Genomic DNA, 25418 nt, shown 5'->3' with positions numbered 1-25418 from the left:
CAGTCCTTGCCCAGAGACCAGTATTCATCCAAGATGCTAGCAAAGCTTCCTAACCCCCTTGTGGGCACTGAGTGGTGGGCAGCTACAGGAGTGTCCAGTTTAGCCAGTCCATTTGCAACATCCCATAGGCGGTGCAGTACCCCGACCACAGGAACCTAGAGATACTATCACAGATGCCCCCTCCCTGGCCTGCCCCACACTCCCCCAGGCCTCAGCAGCTTGGAGGAATCAGACCGCCTTTTTACGTTGATGCCCTCTTGAGTCTCCTGCATGTCGCTGCAGAATAACTGGTAGCAGTCTGAGTGATGAAGGCCATATGGCAGCAGGTACATAATCCTTTCACACATAGACATACACTGAATGGCCAGATTATTATGATCTCTGAACGCATAATAATCTAGGCACTCAGTGTATATCCTATATAATAAAAGGCTAATATGCAAACTGTCCCCTCTACCAGGAGTTCGACCAGCAGGCAGGCCAACCGCCCATGTCCCCTTTCCCTGGCCAGGCTGGCCAGACCCCACCCATGCACGAATTCATGCACTGGGCCTCTAATATATATACACACACACACACACACACATACACATTATATATATATATATATATATATATATATATATATATATATATATACTGAGTGGCCAGATTATTATGCCTTCAGAGATCATAATAATCTGGCCACTCAGTGTATAACTTTACTAGAAGCTAAAGGGGTGGGGTGGGCGGTGAACCCACTACCCAGGAGTAGAAATACAGTGGAGATGTTTTGGAGCATGCTTTTAGAATGTGTGTATTAAAGATGAGTCTAGTCACAACTCTATAAAGGGGTAAAAAGTCAAGAATAAGGAGAAGGCAATTGACATGAAATCTCCGGACAGATAAACAGTGAATGCGGGTTTCCTGCTTTAGCTCAGTAATTTTCCTCCCAAAGAGACATCATGAAGATGAAAGAAAGAGCAAATAGGGCGGCCCCGTCCCCAAACAAAAGGGTGGCAGGACTTACAGAGGGCTTCTGTTGTTTGAGGGAAATGCCAAGGTTATTGCCGTCCTAGGAGTCTGAAGATACAAGAACCCCTGACATTACCCAGACGCAGTGTGCGTTCATGCAAACTGGGCCAGGCCCTCTCTGGGTTGGAGCCTTTGCCACCTCCCTGTGGCTCAGCCACTGATTCTGCGGCAGCCCCTTTTCGGACTCGCCCGGCGGCATTGTGATTAGCAAATTTAAACCTTCCTCACAAATCACTTAGAGATTCTGCTGTGCACATTACCATCTAATGTTCGTGAAGCCCAACTCCAAATTTAGAGTCCATTTTATTATTAGAATGGTATAAACTGTCCGCGGAATGATGCACTGCCGAAATACAGACACCAGCGTTATTTAGACTTGCATATGTTACTGCCACAATGAGGGCCGAGGGCCCTGGGGGGAATTTCTGCAGGCTCGATTTAAGAAATCTATTTGCCGTTTTTACTATCTCAGCAGTATATGTAAATAAAGGGTTGTTATGGTGCCATAATTCCCGAATGATGGGCAGTAACTATACTTCAGTGGTTCTATAAACCAGCCCATTATGACAAGTCATGGCCAGTTTTTCACCAGGCAAAACAATTCTGCGAGTGTGAGCCATCTAGGATATATAAAAGGAGCATATAATTAAATTGGGTTGAAATAGAACACCACTCCATGTCAAATGCTAGGTACACAGCCACAAATTGTAACATACTTTTTAACGATGGCAGGACATGGTTTCTTCTGGCAGAGCTATGGGCTTCCACGATGGGTTAGCTTTAAAAATCATAATAATCACTGTATTAAGGAAAAAGCCTATGGAATCTTCCTCTTCGGGGTGCATTTTAATTTTTTTTTTTAATTGCCATGAAATCCTTGAGCTAAGTATTCAGTGCAGGTATGTTCATGAAATGACTGTAACCCGCATCAGAAACAGCGATTTCCCTGTATTTTTTAACCCCCTTTTGGTTTAACCAGATTCCAGCACCTAGGACACACCTGTCATATACTTTTTACACGGCCCAAAGAACTTGCTTTCCAGGGGCCCAACCTTGCCCACAGTGGTCAAGGTCAACCTTGCCTGCTTGCTCTCCCATACTCCTCTTTGTCCCCCTGCTCTCCACTCCCACCAGTGATTGGGTCTGGGATTCCACAGCAGGTGCTCCTTCTTCCAAAGTGAGAGAGCCTCTTACCTGTTCAAGAGTCTCCTTTGGATCTGGGGGCTTATGTCTCCCTAAAGCAAAGAAAGTAGCCTCACAACTTACTTCTATCAAGCCTACTCCTCTGTCTAATGGAGGGGGCCCAGTGGTTCTTATCTCAGCAGCCCCCAGGGCATGGTCCAGGTGGGGCAACCTGGGGCTCTGAGGCACCTCAGTACTGAGCCCCGGGAGAGCAAACTCCTGACACTCACCAGGATATCCAAGAAGAGGGCTTCTGTTGCTTCCTGTGGAATCAAAGGCACAAGATTCCTCTTCTGATGTGTGAGGAGGCACCTACCTGCTTCCTGGCTTTAGGGATAAGGCCTCAGCTTCTAAGGAAAGAGGAGAGAGAGACTCCATTTCCTTGTCCACCTTATCTGTTCATATTAGAGTAATTTTTGCCAGGTCCCTGTATCCTATCTGCACATTCCCTCCATCGGTGCCAAATAGTAGGGGGCGGGGACAAGAACAGAAAAAAACCAACAATCTGGCTTTTAACTCAGATCTGTGAAACTATGCAGCTAATTATAAGGCTATTTAAAATAAAAAGCATCTTAGTTATGAGTGATAGTTTAAAAAGGACAATAAGACTGAGTCATTCATGAAAGAATATTCATGCCTTGAAGGATTTCTTCTGGCTACCAGGAGTGTTTAATGGCAGGGAGAGAGTCTTGCTTCCCCAGATCAAAGGCTAGAATGCATGCGGTATTCAAAGAGGAAATTGGGGCTAGAGAGAGTAGAGAGAAGTCATTAAAATGTGACTTCATGCACAAGGGAATGTTGATAGCACAAGTTAACTGTTTGAACATCTCCCTGTTGTGGGAACCCTGTGTGACCATGTGTTACTCTAACATTGCGGAACACATATGTAGCATAATCAAATCTCTCGACCACTGGAGAATGCTGGAATATTGTTGCTCATTGGCTCTCCTGGTGGCCCACTCTCACACTGTGGCCATCCTAGCACATTACTGCAGAACACTCAAGAGTTCTTACACCAGGCAATGCACAGCAAGAAGCATTTTCTGACTAGAGAAAAGAAGCTAGAGGAAAAGGATTCTGCTCTAACCGCCTCCAAGCGCAATCAGCCTCTGGCATGAAGGGCACGGAAGCCACGCCTGCTAGCTCGGAATGACACGGTCAGCGGGTTTGACCAGTGTTGTGACTCTGGCTGTCCCAGGAGCAAGCCACGGGGTCCCCGGGGACTCAGAGGCCAGAACACTGACGTGTAATAAGAGTGTAAATATGAGGCTGTCAAGCAACCACAGAAGGAAGGCTCTCTTTCGGTAAAGCCTTCAAATTATATATATTTCATAACATGAACTGGAAATAGCAACCATGGCGGAGGAGAAATGGTCTGGTCCCCTTCTGACCCCTGCGTTTCCAGACCCAGAGGGTAGGGAGCAGCCCAGCAAGCACCCGAAGTCTGCATCGGGAGTCCCCAGTGCTCTGTGCCTTCTCCTGATCAGCTTAAGCCCGTTACCGGAAAATCTAGTTGAGGCTACGCTAGGCCAAACAAACTAGTCATTCGGACAGCTTTGCAGGAGACTGGAAGTCTAAATCTTAAAATGAAAAGTTAGTAAATTTTTAAATGCTAAGAGCTACCATTTGTTAAACTCTCACTATGTGCTTGGAACGGTGCTAGGCGCTTACCTTGCAAGTGCTCACACACTGTGACATAATTCTCGCAACAATATTCTGGGATCCGTGCTATTTTTCTCCCCCTCCCCGCATTTTACAGATAAAGAAACAAGCCAGAGAGGTTAAGGTACTATCCCAGCATCACACAGCTAATAAAGTTTGTGGAACCACCCAGCCTATGCTATTACCTCGTCACTGGAAGTGTGTTCCAGGGAGCAGCAGCGTTGACATCACTGGGAATAGAGGTGCAGCATCCCAGGTCCCACCCCAAACCTACTGAATCAGAATCTGAATTTTAACAAGATCCCTAGGTGATATACTGATTTCTCTCTCTGTCTCTTAACTGCCCCGAAACCTAGGAGAACCAGTTCTCTTTTGTTTGTACATATTACACAGAGTGGTTCTCAGACTCTGAGGTGCAGCGGCGTCACCGGAGGACCTTATTAAGATAAGACTGTGTTATAGAAGAGTCTCTTGATTGTTAAGGGAAAAGGAACATCTGTTTACTCGCCTCCATCATTTGCTGCCCGGGTCAGAGGAACCTTCTGCTAGGTCACTGAATTGTACTTGCTAATTTCTGAACTTCCCACCAAGACCAGTTTCTCAGAGCAAAGTCTGTGGGGTAAGGGAGACTCGAACATACAAGTCAGAATCTGCACAGATAGGGATTCCGGGATCTCTGTTTTTAACAAGGCTCCAGGGTACCATGCACATCTGAGTTTGAGGATCCCTGAAACTTGGAAATCTCAGTGAACTCTGTGTTCGCAGGAATGTGGCTCAGTAAATTCCAGAAGAGTCAAGTAGTCACAGGACACTTAGGAATTGGGTGTCAGACGCTCATCCTGCATTTTTATAATTGCTTTCACATTAAGATTGAGCTTCATTCCCCAGACAGTCAACAGTCTGGAGTCACCCTGAGCTTCCCTTCAAAGATAAAGGTAACAGTGTCTTCCTAGTCCCTCTAAGCAAGTTGCACAAAACCACAAGTTCTTAGATGTTACAAATAGTTGGGCATAGAAATGTTGTCAGCAACGAAGCTCCCCGTGCTACTTTGGGTGATGTTGTACTGAGTATTTTGTGTCCCTGGCTTCTAAGGGTCTAGATCAGTGGTCGGCAAACTCATTAGTCAACAGAGCCAAATATCAACAAGTACAACGATTGAAATTTCTTTTGAGAGCCAATTTTTTTAAACTTAAACCTCTTCTAACGCCACTTCTTCAAAATAGACTCGCCCAGGCCGTGGTATTTTGTGGAAGAGCCACACTCAAGGGGCCAAAGAGCCACATGTGGCTCACGAGCCGCAGTTTGCCGACCACGGGTCTAGATAAATGCAGTACGTCAAACTTGAATTAAGTGCCTGGTTTGTGCTGAGCTTTATGTTAAGTTCTGGGGTCCCATTGCTGTTTCTGTGACCAATGGACTCAACTGTGTGGTCTCCGTCCCCTCGCAGCTGGTTTAAGGGGACTGGGCACAGAGGGCAGAGAAGGGGAAAGCCAGGCTCCCAGTGAATATACCGTGGACATAATTTGACTGAACTTTGCAGCTTATGGGGGAATTTTTTTTTTTTTCTGAGTTAAACCTTAAAAAAAAGCATTTAAATAGAGTTAAACCTTTTTTTTCCCATAATTTTGAAAAACCTCATGGTAGTGGCATACATAACATCACATCAAGAAACTCAAAACCCTAAAGCAGTCAGGTTATATGTGGACACAGAGAACATGGTAGCAGGTGAGGATTTACTGTGTGCTTAGTGTTGTTCACACATTAAAGTTTCCAGATCCTCAAAGAGGCTCAACCCAACATACAAGATATGAAGCGTGAGCCGGTTTTCCTAGGGGAAGTTACAGGCCAGCCTTCAAAGGTTTTTATTTTACTAGGTCTTAGATACTGTGTGTACCTTGGTTGGTGAGAGAGAAACGTCCGTTTGCCTACACATTGAAACGGTGAAGTAACAACAGAGGCTGTGATCTGTAGCTGCGCTGGCCCCACTCTAGTTTTTTTCATACCGAGATTCACACAGGCTAGAAATTTCAATATTTTCCAATGTCCATTCTAAAGAGGAGAAAACTCCCATTGCTTTCAATTGTTTGGTTTATGGGCAACACAGAAACTTCAGAATCCATAGTTATTATAATAGTCACAACACTAAAGCATCTCATGTGTGGGTGCTCTATTGTGGTTGACGAATCCAGAAACCTTATTTTCCTCTATGAAATGGGTATTGGTGAGGCTCAATGATCAGATAAAAATAGAGGGGTTCCTAGATAGAGGTCAGGCAGCTCGGCCATGATCATGCCCGGCTCCTGGGTAATGGACAGGACATATACGTACATCCGGGGCCTCACCCCCAAATCACAGCTGCCTCCCCAAACCATGTAAGTTCTCAGAGTTTCTAAATGAAACCCGTAATTCAGCAAGCATAGTGGTTGATGCTGGCTCCAGATCCCAAGTGCTCGTTGCACATTTGTCATTATTTCTCGCTTTGTGCGGCAGGCAGATGTTTCCTTATCAAGGCAGCCAACCCCGATCAGAATGATGTTCACCTAAGCTGGCGAGCAGGGCTGAGGGGTGAGGCCATTACCTGAATGAATCAGGTTGGAAAACGACTAAGAAGTCACCGAAGTAAGATAGGAATTATCTTGATTATTTGCCTACACAGCCCAAATACACTCTATAATTGCTCAAACCACTTCTATTTTTTGCACTTAATAGGTTTTGCCATGTTCTTCTTTGAGCGAGGGAAGGAGGGAGCATTTTACATTCGTCTGGATGCAGATTTCAAAACCATCTGCCTCCACTGTAACTAGAAGGATTGTAAACAAGAGCACAGCTTTGAGGAAAAGCGATGAAATGCACTTCTCATCCTGCCAGATTTGAGAGGAGAGAAGCTCTGACATTGTTTTGAGGTTTTTTTGTTTGTTATGTTTTGTTTTTTTAACATGTATCTCAATCCTTGGAGGACGATTGTCTTTTTTTAAATCTGAGAACTGGTGTAAAGTGGCACCTGCCACTGAATTGACTGTGTAACTTTGGGCAAGCCAACTTATTTAAGCCACAGTCCCTTCATTTGTAAAATGACTACTATAATAGTATTTATACCATAAGGTTGTAATTAAGAATTAAATGAGAATAATGCATAGGAAGTTCTTAGCATTTTTCCTAGCACCTAATAAGTTGTTGTTCTTGCTAATGGTTTCCTTATTTGACATTCTCCCCCAACCCAGAGAGGGGGAAAAAGCTGCTCTTTTTAATAAGATGTTGAGGTCATCCACTGAATTTTATTTTCCTTTTACATTTACAAAAATGAAAATAATGTGTGATCAAATAATGCCCGGATATCTCTTGAAATTCTGTTCCTTTTATTTGTGTTTTATAATAACATATGGTAATGCTTGGGAAGAGGAGAAACTTTATTATGCCATTATCTTTATTATTTAATGATTATTTGGCTCCCAGAAAGGGTGTCTGATACTGTTCATCTCAGTGTAGCTCATCAGCTCCCTGGAGAGTTGTGGGGAGTAACTCCGAGCCCCTCCTTCTTATTCCTAGCAAGTAATGAGCTCTGGCTCACTGACAAGTCCCAATGCCGATGCAGTCTGGTAGAAAGATTTGAAAATCTGAAAGCCTGGATTCAAGTTCAATCACTTACTAGCTGTATGTCCTTGAACAAGCCACTAACCTATCTAACACCCCACGGAGTTGGGATGTTAATGGGCCTCTTATTTTTCCTTCTTCGGATTATTATTATCCTTCATAGAATGACTGAAAGTGATTTAAAAGCACTAAAGCATTAGATCACTTAGGATCATTATAGCAGACTTACTGATATTATAAAAATTATTAATAATAATGCCTAGGCTGATATAATGAGATCATAAATAACACTTTGTGAGAACAAGTTAATTTTGATCAACAAACCTCTCTCATACAGCCAAACAATAGATCACTCTTCTGTCATTAAAAAAAAAAAAAATCTGACCACTTTTTAAAAAATCTAATTGCTTTTCCCTCTCATTGTCTTAACATAAGAACTCCTCCAAATTTAAAGTTCTAAAAATCGAAATTTCTTCCAAAGGGTCTCTCCTTTGTCCCGGGGTTTGAGATCATGAGAGCAGACCCGACACAGTTTCCTGTTAGCTAAACAGAGAAATCCAGGTAGAGTGTGTAATGAAGTGCGATTTATGGAAATACAGTTCAAGATCATACTGAACAGTTCAGGCCTCTGATGGCAGACTGCTCCCCTTCAAATCCACTCTGGGTCCATGGTTGTGAATAAGTAATCAGCTTCTCGTACCCCAGTTTCCTCCTCTATAAAATGGGAATGATAATAGTCCCTTTGTCATAGGCATTTTTGGAGAATTAAATGAGTTAATATATATAAAGTGCTTAGCACATAATAAGTGTCATGTAAGTGTTAGCTACCGTCATCATCATCATCTTCAAAATGGACAGCAAGTTCTCTCGGATGTAGAACAGAGCTCCCCAGTCGTGCATGTGTTTCTCCAGCGCAGGCCCAAGGCCCCCACTCTGTGCTCCCATTGCGCCCCGTGCCTGCTCTCAGGGCAGTTTTGGAGCCGTCTTTGTGCTCATGCTGTCGGTAATGTTCCTGTCTCTGTCTTCCCAGGGCCCGCCATAGTCCCTATTCCAGGGGTGTGCCGGTAAGCCAGCTCTCTAAAAATAAAAGCCCTGATTTGTAGCATTTACTGATTTCTGTGGTGTACATACTCCCACCTTGGCTGATGCCAGGCTACCCGTTGTTTAGTAACTGGCCTGCCAAATTCCCGAATGTTAACCGTCAGCTCTCGCGCCCTGCCTGAGCTGGCCCCAACACACCACGGCCTGTTGCTTAGCACTCAGGCAGTGAATGAGTTAATCACCCAGGCTGGCTGCTGCAGCAGGTAGCACTAGAGAGCCCACAAAAGATAATGAAACTGACAAAAAGCAGAAAGAAATGTGTGGGCGTAAAATAGTGCACTGGAGGTAGGGCCTTGTTTTAAAGTCTGATTTTTTCCAGGGCTCAGAGATATCAAATCAAAGGAATCAAACCCACGACCCTTGTTAGAATCCAGTTTCCATGAGAGTGATTCAAATGTCCCCGTTTTCCAGACAGTCCCTCCTTGTCTTTCCCTTGCCACCTACTACTCCTGCTATATAGTTTATCTGAGCAATTGCCTGAATGGTGCCAAAAAGGAGCTGGAGAGGGAGGAGTGGTACCTGAGCTGACCCCCTTGCCTTAGATTGCTCCTTTGTGACTTCCCTTCTTCCTCACCACCAATGTGCTTTCCAGAATCCTATACTGCAGCTGTCCCACCCCTCCTGTTAGTCTAAAAAAGGAATCTAGTTCATCCTCACAAGTTACTCTACCTCTAAATGGCATGCTATCCTGGCCAAGGAGTGCTGGTAAGCTAGCTCTCTAAAAATAAAAGCCCTGATTGGTAGCAGTTAGTGATTTCTGTGGTGTAAAGGTGACACAAAGAAGCGTTTTCCTCAGTCCCAACTGCTTTCAGCAATCCTCAGTTCCATTTAGGGGAACAACTTTCCAAATTGGGAAAGAATAATCCCACATCAGCATTATTTGAAGCAAGCATATCTCAGACCATGGCACCTGCCCTCAGACTTCATGCTGGCCATCTGCGGACACAGTTTGCATCAGTAATGGTCTTTCCTTATAAGTTAGTTCCCTGGAATTTCATCGGGGTTGCATTTAGGAGTGTGTCTCTCTGAGCCTCCGTCTCTGTGTTTCCTGGTGCCAGGGAGGCTGGGGAGTCCCTCCTTGTTAGGATGTAAAGTGCTCTCTTGCCTCCTGAAGATGAGTCTTTCTCTCTCTGAACTATGAACACTCACATGCAATCATGATGTCCTCCTGTTCAGGAGAGTTCTCTGTAGTGTGGATTCAGGAAAACGTTTATGAGAGCATGTTCTGTTTTGATCTAAAGATTGTTAACTATCTTATACCTTTAGAGATCAACCTACACAATCCCAACTTCAGTCACTGACCACTGGGGGAGCAGAGATGAGCCAAAGAGCCCTTCAAATTAGAGTTAGATGGTTATTTGCAGGGTTTACGGAGTAAGTAAGTATGATGTGCTCAGTGGGTGCTGAGACCCACGACCACCCTTCCTCTACCACCACCCAGCGCCCCCCCCCCTCATGTTAAAAACAGGCCTTTGCCCTCCCTCTGGGAAGATGATAAAGGTAATTTGTAGAGAAATTGACCACTTCAAAGGTACTGACACAGTATCATCGTTAACAAGCCTCAAGTGCTTAGACTTCCCCTCAGATTTCTAGTTTTTACCTCCCCACTCTGCAATGTGAGCTGATAAGCCAGGATTACCAGACAAGGAAGGAACTCCTCTAATTTGGAAGACAGAGAATTTTTATTATGGTTCTCCAGAGAAACAGAACCAATTGGATGGATGGATGGATGGATGGATGGATGGATGGATGGATGGATGGATGGATGGACGGACGGACAGATGGATTTTAAGAAAGTGGCTCGCAGGATTGTGGGGGCTGGCAAGTCTGAAATCTATAGGGCAGGCCAGTAGGCTGGAAATTTATGTAAGGGTTGATTTTTCAGTCTTGAATTTGAAATCTTCAAAGCTGGAAACCCAGGCAAGATTTCTGTATTGTACTCTGAAGCAGAACCCCTTCTTCTGAAGGCCTTCAGCTGAATGGACAAGACTCAGCCGCATTATGGAGGGCAATCTGCTTGCCTTAAAGTCACCTGATTGCAGATGTTAATCACATCCACAGATACCCTCACAGCAACATCTGGAATAGTGTTTGACCAACAACTTGGCTCCATAGCCTAGTCAGTCTGACACATAAAATTTACCATCACAGAGACCAAAACACAGAAGCAGAGAAAAGCAACTTGGAGGAAACTATGCTGGGAGAAAACTTTATAAAAATGTTATTAATATCTTTAGAGATATAAGAGAAAATATTGCCAGCACAAAATAAGGGCAAGGTGCAATGTGTTTTAAAAAAAAAGAAAACCTCAGCAAACAAATAAAAAGCCCTTGGAAAATGACAACATAAATGAAAATCTCACAAAAGTTTCCAAAGTTGAGAAACACTTTTAGAAAATAAAGCAAAAACCCACAGGGATGTAATATAAGAGAGACAGACCAAATTCAAGCAAGATCCAAAAGATCTGAGCCGAAAACCATAAAAGTTCTATAAAGACAGAACAGAGAGAACAAAGGAAAGGAAATTGTCAGTGTGATAAATAAAATTTCCCAAAGTTAAAGGACAAGAGTTTCCAAATTGCAAGGGCCCACTGAGTACCCAGTACTGATTGAAAGAAACCCACTCTGAAGTACATCATTGTGAACTCTCAGAAAACTGGGGTCAAGAGAACACACTTCAAGCTGTTGGGAAGAGAAACCAGTTCACACATAAACTTGAGGAAACAAAACAACTTCGGATTTCTGAAGAGTAACATGGAGGTAATTGCTTAGAATTCCATGCACAACCTAACTATCAAAGAGGCATAAGAGTGAAATAAAGATATGTTCAGCTATGCAAGGTCTCACAACATTCACCTTTTATACACAAACCTCTTCTCGGGAAGCCGAGGACATGGGCATGGTACCTGTGATAAACTCCGGTCTGGAAGCATCCTGTCCGTTACAATAGCAGTGTGGTGGGAGTAGCATCTCCCTCCCCATCCTGGTCTCTGCTCTTGGAATCTTGGGGGTTCCTTGGGTGTCTCGTACCATTCTCACGAGCATTCATGTATGTGATTAATGAGGTGAATTTTTGAGGACTCGTGGGATACCCAAACCATTACATATGGCATTTTTGTGAAAAGCTGTGTCCCAAGTTCAAAATAACCAATTTACTAATCATCTTTGGAATTTGGGATCTGCCTTTGATTTGGTTTGGAAGGAATTAGGAGGACGTGTGATAACCGAGTCCGTGCACTCTGTGTTACCAGCAGCATCCGTGGCTCATGAGGTCCTCTGTTTCCCCAGGCTATCAGTGTTCCTGTCTCTCACAGTTCACCGGGAGAAACTGTGAATCAGAGATCACAGCCTGCTTCCCAAACCCTTGTCGGAACGGAGGCTCCTGCGACCCCATAGGAAATACTTTCATCTGCAGTTGCAAAGCTGGGCTCACTGGAGTCACGTAAGTGAGATTGTTCAAGACTTTTATGTTTTTTCTTGTTGCTAAGAAGACAAAACAGTAAACAACTAACTGGATGAAATATTTACCAGTGATAGGACAGGCAAAGGGTTAATATCTTCATATAAAGAGTGCTTACGAGTGACTAATGTTAACGGGGATTATCTCTGGGTAATGTGGGTATGGGTAATTTACCTATTTTACTTTATACTTCTCTATATTTTCAAATTTTTATATAATTGCTATGTGTCCTGTAACCAAGAAAACAATTCTTTTAAAGAAGGTCATCTCTGACCCCTAATGCTTCCAGTATAATTCTGAGGCAGACATACTATCCATTTCCCCAGAAATTATTACCAGGACTCTACTGCTTAGCATTTTATGATCATTCTGAGAAACTAAAGCCTACCTTTCCTTTGCAAATCTTCTCTCTCCCACCCCCAAGAAATAGGGAAATTAAAGTGTTAGTTGAATGAAAAGGAAATATTTTAAATTTTTACTAAAATGCCACCTTCATCCATCCTTGATGGCTTTGAAAGTCTATACATGTAATCTCAAGCAAGTGATAGACTAATTACAGATCAGTCTTATGTATTCATTAAAGCAAATCTCCCGAGGACTTTACCAGGAAAAACTTAACCGACTTTGAGTCTTTGGATGCAATTTAAAGTAATAAAGCTGCATTTATTTTTTAAATACTCAGTGATTCTGACTAATTTCCAACTGACCTGCCTTCAATCTGTTCAAATTAGGGACATTTGACTACATTTTAAGAAGTGGATTACCAAAAATACAGGTGTTGGGGCCTTTTAAATGAATATAGCAGAACAATTACTCAAGTACAGAAAAGGGAAGGAAAAATTGGCTCTGTGTTCTCAAATAATTTTAAACTAAGAAATAGTAAGAGTTAAATGTTTGCCTTATAATAATACTCAAAGCAAGTCTTGGATTGTTTTAAAGAGAATAAAAGTAATTTAATTATATTTCACTAGAATGTTTTAGTAATTTTTTTCCTAGTCATCTGCATTAGCATTAGCTTTTTTAAAAAATCCTCACCCAAGGATATGTTTTGTTTGTTTGTTTTTAAGGATTTGAGAGAGAGAAACATCAATCGGTTGCCCCAACTCTGTATGGAACCAACAATCCAGGCATGTGCCCCGACGGGGAATCAAACCTGCAGACTTTTTGGTGTAAGAGATGATGCTCCAACCAACTGAGCCACCCAGCTGGGGCTGCAATTAGCATTAGCTTTTAACTTGGACATAAAATCTGAAGATATGTAGACATGTAGCCCTCCATGCACCTACCCACCTATTACCTATCACACCCCATTACCCCAGTTGCACAGAGGCCAAAAGTCACTGTAACCATTACAGGAAACTGTCAGAACTAAACACTTCCTCCTCTCAGGAAACTCCATATAGGGCATGTAGAGTTTCACAGGTCTTTACCTGTAATTCTACAAAACCCAAAAAAGCTCAGAGAACTGACAGGATTGTGGATAAATCAGTGGCAAACGAATTTGGTGCTGCAGACAGCCGAAGCTACTATAGGACTATTTCTAGCCTTTATTTCTTTCCTTTAGTGTAAATATCTACATGTTTTACTGTGGAAACACTGGTGTACCAGTATTTGATTTTGGGGTCCTACGCCTGTTTCTTGGGTGGGGTGGGTATGTTACATCCTACCTAATAATAGGCAAATATGCAAATTGACCGTACCTTCGCTATGCCCACAATTGGCCAGGAGGCGCGGGGGGACGGGACTCGGGGTGGCCGGGGTGGCTGATTGGGCTGGCGGGATGCTGAGCTCACGTTGCCAGCGGCAGCTCAAGCTCAGCGTCTGCACCATGGCTGTGCTGCGGCACAGAAGGGGCCTCTGGGGCAGCGAGCTCACGTCCCACCACGGACCATCAAAAGCGGGGAAGCTGAGTGCCTGTCTGCTCAGGCACCAGGCCTTTCAGAAGCCTCCGCTGAGCTGGAGGCTTCTGAAAGGCCTGGTGCACCAGCGGACAGGCACCCAGCTCCCCCATGATTGAAAGCGAAAGCATGTAGGGGACCCTACATGTGCATGATTCAATCATGCACTGGGCCTCTAGTCATATAATAAAAGACATGTACTCTATGTCATTTCTAAAATTGCAAAATTTAAAATTCTGGAATGTGTCTGGCCCCAAGAATGTGGAAACCAGTACCTCGACAACAGCATCCATTCTTTCTCTTTCTGCTCCTTCTCTTCTCCCCCCAAACAGCCTTTACCTTGCCCCCACCAGGGTAGGGGGTCAGACTACCCGGGAGAGACTGGGGAGAGAAATACCTTAACGCACGCTGGTGATGCAGGCCGCCTCCCGCACTCACACACACACACACACACACACACACACACACACACACACCATCACACACACACCATCACACCCTTTTCGTGGTGCTTTCTTTTCTTTTCGAGACCTCGGTTCTAAGTGGAGCTCCAGGGTAGGAGCCTGCGTGGTCGGGTCCGAGGCTGGAGAGGGGGCAGCTTGTGTGTGTTCGGCCCCGCAGGTGTGAGGAGGACATCGACGAGTGCGAGCGGGAGGAGTGCGAGAACGGCGGCTCCTGCGTCAACGTGTTCGGCGCCTTCCTGTGCAACTGCACGCCGGGCTTCGCGGGCCCGCACTGCGGGCTGCGCCCCGTGGTGGTGCCCAACATCCAGGCCGGCCACGCCTACGTGGGCAAGGAGGAGCTCATCGGCATCGCCGTGGTCCTCTTCGTCATCTTCGTCCTGGTGGTGCTGTTCATCGTCTTCCGCAAGAAGGTCTTCCGCAAGCACTACTCCCGCAACAACATCACGCTGGTGCAGGACCCCGCCACGGCCGCGCTGCTGCACAAGAGCAACGGCGTCCCCTTCCGGAACCTGCGGGGCCCCCACGGAGGGGACGGCCGCAACCTCTACCAGGAGGTGGGGCCCCCGCAGGTGCCCGTGCGCCCCATGGCCTACACCCCCTGCTTCCAGAGCGACTCCAGGAGCAACCTGGACAAGATCGTGGACGGGCTGGGGGGCGAGCACCAGGAGATGACCACCTTCCACCCCGAGTCGCCGCGCATCCTGACGGCCAGGCGCGGGGTGGTGGTGTGCAGCGTGGCCCCCAACCTGCCCGCCGTGTCCCCCTGCCGCTCGGACTGCGATTCCATCCGGAAGAACGGCTGGGACGCGGGGACTGAGAGTGAGTAGGAAGCGATGCGGCATGTTCGACTCCCTATGCCACTGGCGGTCACGGGGGGGGGGGGGGGGGGGGGGGGGGGGGAGCCGTAGGGGTGTGGGCAACGGGAGAAGGGGGTTCGGGGAGGGCGAGAGAACCCGCAGACACAGGCACTCGTTACGGCATGTTCTGATAGTGTGTTCACAGATCGGCCCTGAGAAACTGCTCTCGTTCCTATCCCCATTTACAGATGGGGAAAAGGAGGCTCAGAGAGCATCGTAAGATGCCCATGGTCACCAGGCCAGTGCGAGTCTGAAAGCTACTGAGAGGTACTGCAGGCAGGGCAGCCAAACCCTCAAGCCCCTGCTCTGCTCACTGGAGCGCACCATTGGCGCTAAAGCCAGCAGTGTAGCTACAGGATGATGCCCAGAGAGTGCGCTCCGGAGGGTCTGAGGAAGAGAGTGTTCCCGGCCTTACAGAGTGCCGACTTGAGAAGAGCAGAGGCATTTGAGTTGGATCCTGGTGGATTATAGGTCTGGAGAAAGGAGGGCATTCCACATGACCAGAAGGAAAGCAAGGTGTTCTGTTTGACTGGCACGCAGGGTCCATGAAACAAGAGAGTGAACCACCGGCGGGAAGAGCGGTCTGGGCCAGATGGTGGTGTTTCCCAGCCCTGCGGCCTCATGCAGCAGTATGCTAGGCCAGTGGTCGGCAAACTCATGAGTCAACAGAGCCAAATGTCAGCAGTACGACGATTGAAATTTCTTTTGAGAGCCAAATGTTTTAAACTTAAACTTCTTCTAACGCCACTTCTTCAAAATAGACTTGCCCAGGCCGTGGTATTTTGTGGAAGAGCCACACTCAAGGGGCCAAAGAGCCGCATGTGGCTCGCGAGCCGCAGTTTGCCGACCACGGTTCTAGGCAAAGGGAAGAGCCCACAGGTTCAAAGGCCTGGGGGTGGGAAAGCCCTGGGCATGTTGAAGACCATGGAGGAGATCAATGTAGTTGGAACTTGGTGGGCACCCGGGGGCGTGGGTGCATTTGAACAGCAAGCCTAGTGGGGGTTTTGAAGCAGCTGAGTGCCATAATCTAATTTATATCTTTAAAAGATGGCTCTATTCCTTGGAGAAGAGACTAAATAGGACCAATGAAAGAAGAAAGTAGAGAGACTAATTAGATGGTGTTTGTGAACATCTGGGTGAGGGGTGGTGATTGTTTCTCCTGCCCTAACATCAGTCAGGATGAAACGAAGACAAGCTCTATTGTAACCTGTGTCTTTTCATCAGGCCAAATAGCTTTCTATTTGAGTAGCAGGGACCCCCTGGGTGTACTAAGATGTATGTTGGGGTAGAAGGTAGGGAGAGAAGAAGGTTTCAAATGAAGCTAGCGAGCATATGCAGCTGAGGAGACACTGGGTGTCCTCCTGGAGGAAAGGGGCATGCTACTGGTGTTGTTAAGCATGAGTAAGATTTTGGTAGGAAACTATTGGAGAGGGCCTTCCAGACGCAGTGAGCATCTGGACCAGTGGAAAGGGCACACAAGGGGTGTCTGGCTCTGTTGTTCAGGAGAGAGGTGAGGCTAGAGGTGGACACCTGCATGCAGGATGGTTGAACCTCTAGGAGGGTGAGCTCCCTGGGGGAGCAGGAGCAGAGAGGAATGTTAAACTGGGCCTGCAAAAGAACCGTGGAGGTGCCTACATGTACGAGATGCCTACGTGTCTCAACAAAGAGAGCGCAGAAAAAAGGAAGGGGCAGCCATGCAGAAGCCAACGCTATCAATAAGGTCTGCAGGGCTGAGTACTGTAAAACTGTCAAGGAGGACACAGGCTAAAATCTGAATTGCACTCAGCATCTAGAAGATTCTTAATGACCTCAAGAGAGTTTCAGTGAGTTACCAAGACAGAATCCAGAAGGCAAAGGTTGAAGACAAAGAGATTTGGTGAGAAAACAGAGGCATCAGATAAACATAAAAAGCCATCACTGCAACCCTGGCCAGGTGGCTCAGTTGGTTAGAGCATGGTCCCATACACCAAAAGGTTGTGGGTTTGATTCCTGGTCAGGTCACATACCTAGGTTATAGGTTTGATCCCCAGTTGGGACACATAGCTGATTGATGTTTCTTTCTCTCTCTCTCTCTCTCTCTCTCTCTCTCTCTCTCTCCCCCTTAAATCAATTAAACACACACATACATACACACACACACACACACAGACACACACACACACACACAACCTTGGGTGAGGACTAAAAATAAAAAAAGCATCACTGCAGTGTGGGGATCATCTTAAATCCAAATAACTTGCCTAACGGAAAGTAGCTAGTAAGAGGGGAAGGTGACAATTCAAACCTGGTTCCACCAAGTTCAGAGCCTCTGGTCTTACCAACACTGCCTTCGGAAGCTACAGCAGGAAGGAGGGAGACGGATGTAAGAGAGAGAGCATCCCTTGATGGAGGCGGGCCTCTGTTCTATTCTAGTGCTGCTCCAACTGTTCTACATCCGCTGACTCTGGTTTTCTGGAGACACATTTATACTTTAAGTTGATGTCTTTGGACTTTTTACCATCAATTTATTCTCTCCCAAATCATCTGTAAAGTTAAACTTGCCAATCAAGTAGATCAAGCATGTCAAACTCAAAGGCTAACAGGGGCCAAATACTAGCAAATGAGGCATGCTGCCCGCAGGCCGCGAGTTTGACATGCTTGCACTAGATAAAGGTAAGGCCCGTTTTTATTTAACAATGAAAAAGTGGGGTTTGAATAAATGGAGACATGGAGAGAGCAGTTTTATGCGCAGCACCTTATTCACCAGGATAGGTCATTTGTCACTCTTTCCCTTGTGTTCAGGGCTAAGCCTGGTGCCCACTTCGTGCTTTTCAAAGGCACGTCTTCATGTTGTCTGTGGTGTGGCTGTTGGGAGGTGAATTTCTCCCTGGCAGGCGTCTCTCTCCACTCAGATGAGTTGTTTATCTAGCTCATCATTTTGCTGTGTCTTCAGCATCTGACAGCAGGTGCCCGATACTGCCATCACCTTTGGTGGGAGAATCAGGGATTTCCCCAGCCACGAGCAGGAGCAACTTTTCCTTGAGTCACAAGTCTCCAACTCTTCATACCATCATGCCATCATCATGGTACAGGGTGATTTGAAGCTTTCCTAGTGATCATTTCCCTCCACCCACTTCGTAATGTGACAGCTTTATTTCCAGAATCCACCTCAGGCCAAATCTCACATTTCCCCCCAAAGCATTATTGGGTTTTTATTGAATACATTTCTTTCTTTGTTAAGCAAGGCAGTTAGCTGGCGAGACAATCTCTAGGTGGCTAATTCATTTTTCACTTGACACTTTCAAAATATGGGTTGTTTTTATTGTTTTCCTTAGTCCATCAAATAAGAAGGTAGCCCTGGAGAGAGAGAAAGAGAGAGATCAGTCTGTTTTTGCATGGCAAAGGAGGACATGTGTGGATAAGGGCATCTCTGCATTCCCCGCTGCCCTCCTACCTGAGTGCACAACACTCATTCCCAAAGCTGATGCGACACTGCCCTCTAGAAGGCAGTGCTGAGAACTCCACTTGCTCCCCAGAGATGGAAGTCAGGATAATGCAAAGGCATTCTTGCCTATAAAATATGTATACCCCTATTTTAAAAGGAATCTCCTTTAACCCGGTGTTGACACCACACGGGTTCATGTAAATGATTTAAATTAACTCTGAATGGCAGAGAGCAGCCCCGGCACTTCATCCCGGTTCACTCTTCCGTTAGGCTTCCCTTTGAGGAGGGAGCAGCTACTTTGGGCTGTCAGCTATTTGGAAGCTCATTTACCAAGGGTTAAGGGTTTGAATCCATAATGTAAATCACTTGATTGACAGACGGACCTTTGCCCCCAGTGGCACAATCAATTCTCTGCTGTGGAGCTAAATTATTTTCTCTGAGCAAATGAAAGAGCTCCGAGAAGTGAACTCCGGGGGTGGCCGGGCTGGAAGTACGCACGAGGTAACCAGTGTCATTTCTGCTTGTTCTCTCGCTGTCCACCAAGACAAAGGAGTTGATGACCCGGGAGAAGTGACCTGCTTTGCAGGCAGTAACAAAGGCAGCAACTCTGAAGTGCAGTCCCTGAGCTCCTTCCAGTCGGATTCTGGTGACGACAATGGTAAGAAGTCACGGATCTGTCTCCCCGGGGGTGGCTTCCGCTTCCTGTGCTGGCATCAGTGGTTAAGAGGAAGGGGATGAGACCAGTTTGGGTTCTTGACCTGATCCTGGGCATTTGCACGTGTTCACCAGCTTTCTGGTTGGCTCCGTTGTTGGGCCTCATTGCTGAAGGAGCATCTATTGAGCTGCAACTGTGAGTAGGCCCAGGGATCTGCATCAGAGGTTGTTGAGGTTACCCTGGGCCTCCAGTAATGCGTCCTCTTTGATTTGGTTCATGATGGAACTGCCTCATCCCAAATGATACCCACTAGCAAACAGTGTAATTTATTTGTGTGTGTTTTTAAAATTTTACTAATGATTATCTCTTCACTATACATCCAACCTCCATATTATTAGAAATTAGTTAAGAGGCAAGACCTTCCCATAAAAACTCCTTCCCATAGAAGTGACATCTTCATTCACTTGAACCCCCTTATGATCACTTGGGGTCAAGGGCCTTTGCAGAATCTATTGAATACGATGCATCAGCTCCTTAGAAAAATGCACATACACCCAGATGTTGCATGCAATTCCATGTGGTTCATGGACCTCTTTGACACTCCAAAGCAGCTACCTATGCCTCTTGTGAACTTACATTTATGAAGAAGTTGCTGGACTGGGTTTCCAGAGCTGAGGAACCAGCTTTGGGGGATGGGTTGTGATCCTTGTAGCAGAAATGGTCTTAGTACAACAAGAGTGGTGAACCGAGAATAATTTCAAATAGTCATCCACAGAGATAGTTAGCCTCACCTATGTCATTTTCTCATTTATAAGCAACTAGAGGCCTGGTGCACGAAATTCATGAACTCAGTGGGGGGGGGTCCTTCAGCCCAGCATGCACCTTCTTGCAGTCCAGGAGCCCTCAGGAGATGTCTGACTGATGGCTTAGGCCAGCTCCCAGTGGGGAGGGGGCCTAAACCTTCAGTCAGACATCCTTAGCGCTGCTGCTGAGGCAGGAGAGGCTCCCGCCACCACTGCTGAGCTCGCCAGCTGTGAGCCCGGCTTCTGGCTGAGCGGTGCTCCCCTGTGGGAGCATACTGACCACCGGGGGGCAGCTCCTGCATTGAGCATCTGCCCCCTGGTAGTCAGCACACGTCATAGCGACTGGTCGTTCTGCCATTTGGTTGATTTGCATATTAGACTTTTATTATATAGGATTAGCAAAAGTTGAATATTTATTACTTTATGTAATCATCCAACCCATGAACGCTTGTTGAGTTTCTTCTGTGTGCTGAACCCTATGTTGGACATTTTGTGCCCAGAAGTACAAAATGAAAACAACATTGTCTTTGCCCTCCAGGTAAACACAGGAGCAGGTGAGCTCAAAGGCCATAGCAGTCATGGAAATAAAATAGTCCACTTTCACCACCACCACCCCAAAATCACTTCCACCCCAGTACCTGGCACCCCTGAGATCCTCCGTTTATCTGGCTGCTGGGATGACACACTATGTAGCAGTGCATTTCTTCTGACCATTTTTAGGAGGTCAGGTGCCTGCCTCTAGATCTGTTTGCCTGAGTGCCCACTCCTTTTCTCATCCCCAGCTAGAGGAACAGCTGTCACCGGTTTGTGTTTTTAGAGAAGCAACTGAGAACAGATAGTTTCCAAACTCCTGGCAGCAGCTCCCACAATGATGCCAAGTTGACTATTCTCATGGGCTCTGCTCTGTGTGCTCTCAAGTCACACGCTCAGACTTACATGTTTAATATCCTGGATGGGTCCTGACTAAAGCAGGCAGTGCTAGGAATTCTCATTAGTTTTAACAAGTTGCTGGTACCCAGTGTTAATGCAACTCCTATAGCGTACAGAAATCTCCTTCCCTGATCCTAACTATTTCAGAGGTCAAATGCTGATGTCTGTCTACACTGCAGTGGAGAGAACTGGGCCTTGGGTCATTCTAGGCTACGGTGGCATCATGTGAGAGTGAAGCCACCAGTCCTGCAAAGGTTATCTTCCATCATGGCATTTGGTCGAGGCGGCATGGCTTATCAACAAAGAATTCTCTTTGGGAATAGTGAGGTCTCCTCTAGAGCTTCTGGGAGTTGCTAATGAGAAATTAGCCTGAGCTTGATGAGCCATTGCCTTCCTAGATTGATTTCACTGGGCCATGAAGTGTGAATGTATGACCCAGCCATCCCTGCCCATCCTGCCTTTCAGGAGGAATGGCCCCGGATGTGTGCCATTTCCCTTCCGTTCCCAGAATCCTGGGACCCTGGAAAAAAGTGTCCACTGGATCACTGCCTACTGGATGGACTGTGGGAAGGCTCTGGGTGTTTGCATGCTGCACCTTTGTTGTGGCTATTGCTGTTGTTAAGAAAAATTAACATATGTTTAAAATACATAACTAACCTGAAGCTGTCCCTCCCCTCCCCTCCTGTCTTCTTTTCCTGGCCACAAGCATCCATAGTGACTGTCATTCAGCTTGTCAACAATGTAGTTGACACTATAGAAAATGAAGGTATTTACTTTTTTTTCTTCCATAGCATTTCTTTGTGTAAAGAGTTATACTTTTGGAAATATTGCATCCTTGTTACTTTGAACTAGGGGTGATTTTGATCAGCTAGCAATAGAGGAGGCAATACACAGGTGCTTTCAAGGGAGACACTGGGTATTTCTCTAGGGAATTGGGGTAAATTTTAAAACTTGGAAAAAAATCGAGTTTATAATTTTTTCAAATATAAGGGATGCTCTTTTTATAAAACTTCTTCCAAGAGGAGAGTACCCAAATATTTGGAATCGAGATTAATGCTAAATTCATTCTGACATGCAACATGTATTCATTGAGCACCTACTATGAGAGGGGATACATAAGAAATCATTCAAAGCTATGACATAATGGGAATCGATTTCAATCAGGGAACTTATATTAGTGTCATGATACAATTAGGGCCTGGTGTAGATGGGATTTATCTTTTTATTTCCTAGATCAGTGGTCGGCAAACTGCGGCTCACGAGCCACATGCGGCTCTTTGGCCCCTTAAGTGTGGCTCTTCCACAAAATACCACGTGCAGGCGCGCACGTACAGTGCGATTGAAACTTCGTGGCCCGTGCGCAGAAGTCGGTTTTCGGCTCTCAACAGAAATTTCAGTCGTTGTACTGTTGATATTTGGCTCTGTTGACTAATGAGTTCGCCGACCACTGCCCTAGGTAACAGTGGGGAGAAACCGAGGCATGTTTTTAAGTCATCTAAAATGTTCTCCTTTGCCCCCTGCACATACATGGCTTGGATGATCAGCTTTACCTCTCACTTTGTGTTTAAACAGTGTCTGTCATGGATCAAGGACAGAACTACAACCGAGGTGACTCTGCTGTGACCCCAGCATAACGTTTTACTTCTGTGTTCTGAATTGCTGAGTTCGTCCTTACCCTGTCCCTCTCCCTCCCTTTTTCTTTGATCGGAGTTTTGCATGTTCCAGGTGTCTTGTGAGCTTGGTATTGGAGGTGAAAGCCCTGCCCTCATCCCTCCTCCCCCAGCTGCTCCCCTGCGTGCGGTTCATCCATCTGCGTGCACACCTCCCTGACTTCTGTGGTCCACAGGACAGCTGACGCGTATCTCTCGGGGAGCATGTTGCCAGCCTGGCTCTGCACTTGGCGTAGGGATAGGAAGAGAGGATGGGGTGGGGGTCCTGGGATCCTCGGCAGGCCCTCGCTGGCCATCTCTATGGCACGGCTGGGTGTAAGGTGCTGCAGCCCCAGCTCTCAGAGCTGCCACTGCCTTGCTCCCCCAGGGCCAGAGCATGGGCTGGCCCCTGATTGAGCCTGAAAGGAGCATGCACGTGACTTGGCTTCTTCGGGTCGGCCCCTCGGATGTGAATTGCATGCCAGGTCCCTTATCTGCTCCTTTCCAAACCCTGCCCCCACTCCAGCCTGGAGGGAATTAACCATCAGGGCTTCTTTGCTCACAGCCTATCACTGGGACACCTCTGACTGGATGCCGGCCGCCCGCCTGTCGGACATAGAGGAGGTGCCCAGCTATGAGAACCAGGAGGGAGGCTCTGCACACCAGGGCAGCACACGGGAGCTGGAGAGCGACTACTACCTGGGCGGCTACGACATTGACAGCGAGTACCCGCCCCCTCATGAAGAGGAGTTCTTGAGTCAGGACCAGCTGCCCCCTCCCCTGCCGGAGGACTTCCCGGACCAGTACGAGGCCCTGCCACCCTCCCAGCCTGTCTCACTGGCCGGCACCCTGAGCCCAGACTGCAGGAGGAGGCCCCAGTTCCATCCCAGCCAGTACCTCCCGCCTCACCCATTCCCCAACGAAGCCGAGCTGGCGGGCCCGCCTGCCGGCTGTGAATTTAGTACTTTTGCCGTCAACATGAACCCGGGCACCGAGACAGCGGGCCCAGCAGACAGTGTGTCTCTATCTTTGCACAACTCCAGAGGCACCTCATCCTCTGATGTGTCGGCCAGCTGCGGCTTCGAGGATGCCAAAGTAGCCATGAGTGACTACGAGAGCGTGGGCGAGCTCAGCCTCGCCAGCCTTCACATCCCCTTTCTGGAGACTCAACACCAGACCCAAGTGTAGGGGACGCGCCTCGGTGCTTTGCACCGGTTGGTACGGAAGGAGACTGGCCGGGCTTGTGTCTCCATGCAGAGCAGTGTGTTGAGCGCGGAGGAAATGCAGGTATTTCCCACTGGGACCTTCTTCACAAGTCAAGCTGTTTCAAGTCAGTTGGGTGAAAAGGAAAAGGCTCAGAAATTGTTTCTGAGGGGGGACTGATCGCCCTTGCAGTATGTACCTGCATTCATCAATCAAGAAAGCTCGCCGAGGTTTTAAAGGGGGAATACATTGCACCCCCTAAGGTACGCCGTCGGTCTTGTATGGCTTTGTGCAGTATTGTGCCCTGGAAAGTATTCCAGCATCAGCCCTTGCAGTATTAATAACTGGCAACAGTGAGCAAAGAGGCATGTAATTTTCAGCCAATGGTGGGGGGAGAGGGAATGAAAATACTAGGTATCGTTGTTGGAAAAGTTAGTCACTTAGGCAAAAGAAAAGAAAAACAGGTATTATTAAACAAACAAGAAAATGGGCTGGAGCCTTTAAAAATCAACTTTTTTTTTTTTTTATAAGCTGCCCAATTTTCAGCTATAAAATTAGGTTTAGGTAACATGTTTAGTATGCTTAGTTATTTTTGTTTGTGTTAAGCATCCAATATTATATAGTTGGGTTTTGTGATCTTTGAGAAAGGTATAATGAAGAGGAACAAGAGGGTATTTGGGTACCACTTTGTGGGCTGGGGACGTTAACATCGTTCAAGCATTAGAAAGAATGTGATTATCTGTTTTCCATGAAACATTCCTCGCTGGAACTACAATTTTAACACTCCTGCAGCAACTGGCATTTCTTCTGAGAATCAGGAAATAAAAGGGGGAATAAAGGAACATTTTGATACTTTATTCTCTAGAATGAGAGATATTTTGAGGTTTAAGCAGAATTCACAAATTTAGGGGAAAAAAATCAAATATAACACTTTCAAAGTGTTCAGCCAGATAATCACAATTCTTGATAATGTAAATACAATCTGAGTGTTGTTCTAAATTGGTTAGCATCACCACTATCAGTCCAATTGTGTTTGTAGGAAAGTAGATTAGTCTTTGTGTATAAATTATAATAGTGTGTGTGTGTCTGGGCCTATGTACAAGCACGCGCTTGCACTCAGTAAGGCTGCTCTTGAGGACCGCGAGCGTGGACGTCTTAGGCTATGGACTACGTTCAGAATTCTGCCTGCAAGGCGGACCTTCCAGTTTCTCTAATCGCTGTGATGTCAGAGAAACACCAAACGCCATACTTTACTCTGGTTCAGTTAATCTTATTTTGGTACTGCCATTTATATTAACTTAAAGCAAAACTGTGCTTTTTTAAAAAAAAAAAACAACAACAGTATTTTGTTATCATTTTCCGGAACTAAACTCTTGTTTGAAAAATGTGTAATGTTTCATTACACCCTGGGGTTCTCCTCTAGCTGACAAGTGGACTTTGGCCGTGAGTTTCCAAAACTGACAGGGGAATCATCCCACTGGAAGTACAATAACTCAGCACTCGAAGCTGAACGTTGACACGTTGAG

General features: G+C 46.2%; 1 protein-coding gene across 3 annotated transcripts in view; it reads left to right on the top strand.

Annotated features, from left to right (window-relative positions):
• The window catches only part of FAT3 (FAT atypical cadherin 3), a 528869-nt gene extending 504992 nt beyond the window's left edge, over window positions 1–23877 (top strand). For 2 of the 3 annotated variants that reach the window (XM_028156960.2, XM_054725478.1), the window contains 6 exons: window positions 11838–11991; window positions 14529–15190; window positions 19197–19310; window positions 21747–21806; window positions 22613–22648; window positions 23255–23877. In XM_028156960.2, the coding sequence (XP_028012761.2) occupies window positions 11838–11991; window positions 14529–15190; window positions 19197–19310; window positions 21747–21806; window positions 22613–22648; window positions 23255–23877 (1649 nt within the window). The remainder of the gene's footprint in view (window positions 1–11837; window positions 11992–14528; window positions 15191–19196; window positions 19311–21746; window positions 21807–22612; window positions 22649–23254) is intronic. The other variant, XM_008149161.3, reaches the window with a different exon arrangement.
• The last annotated feature ends 1541 nt before the right edge of the window (window positions 23878–25418 follow it).

This window comes from Eptesicus fuscus, chromosome 13 (assembly GCF_027574615.1).
Source record: "Eptesicus fuscus isolate TK198812 chromosome 13, DD_ASM_mEF_20220401, whole genome shotgun sequence".
NCBI lineage: Eukaryota > Metazoa > Chordata > Mammalia > Chiroptera > Vespertilionidae > Eptesicus > Eptesicus fuscus.
The sequence above is the reverse complement of the archived record's forward strand: the minus strand, read 5'-3'. Positions and strand labels throughout refer to the sequence as shown.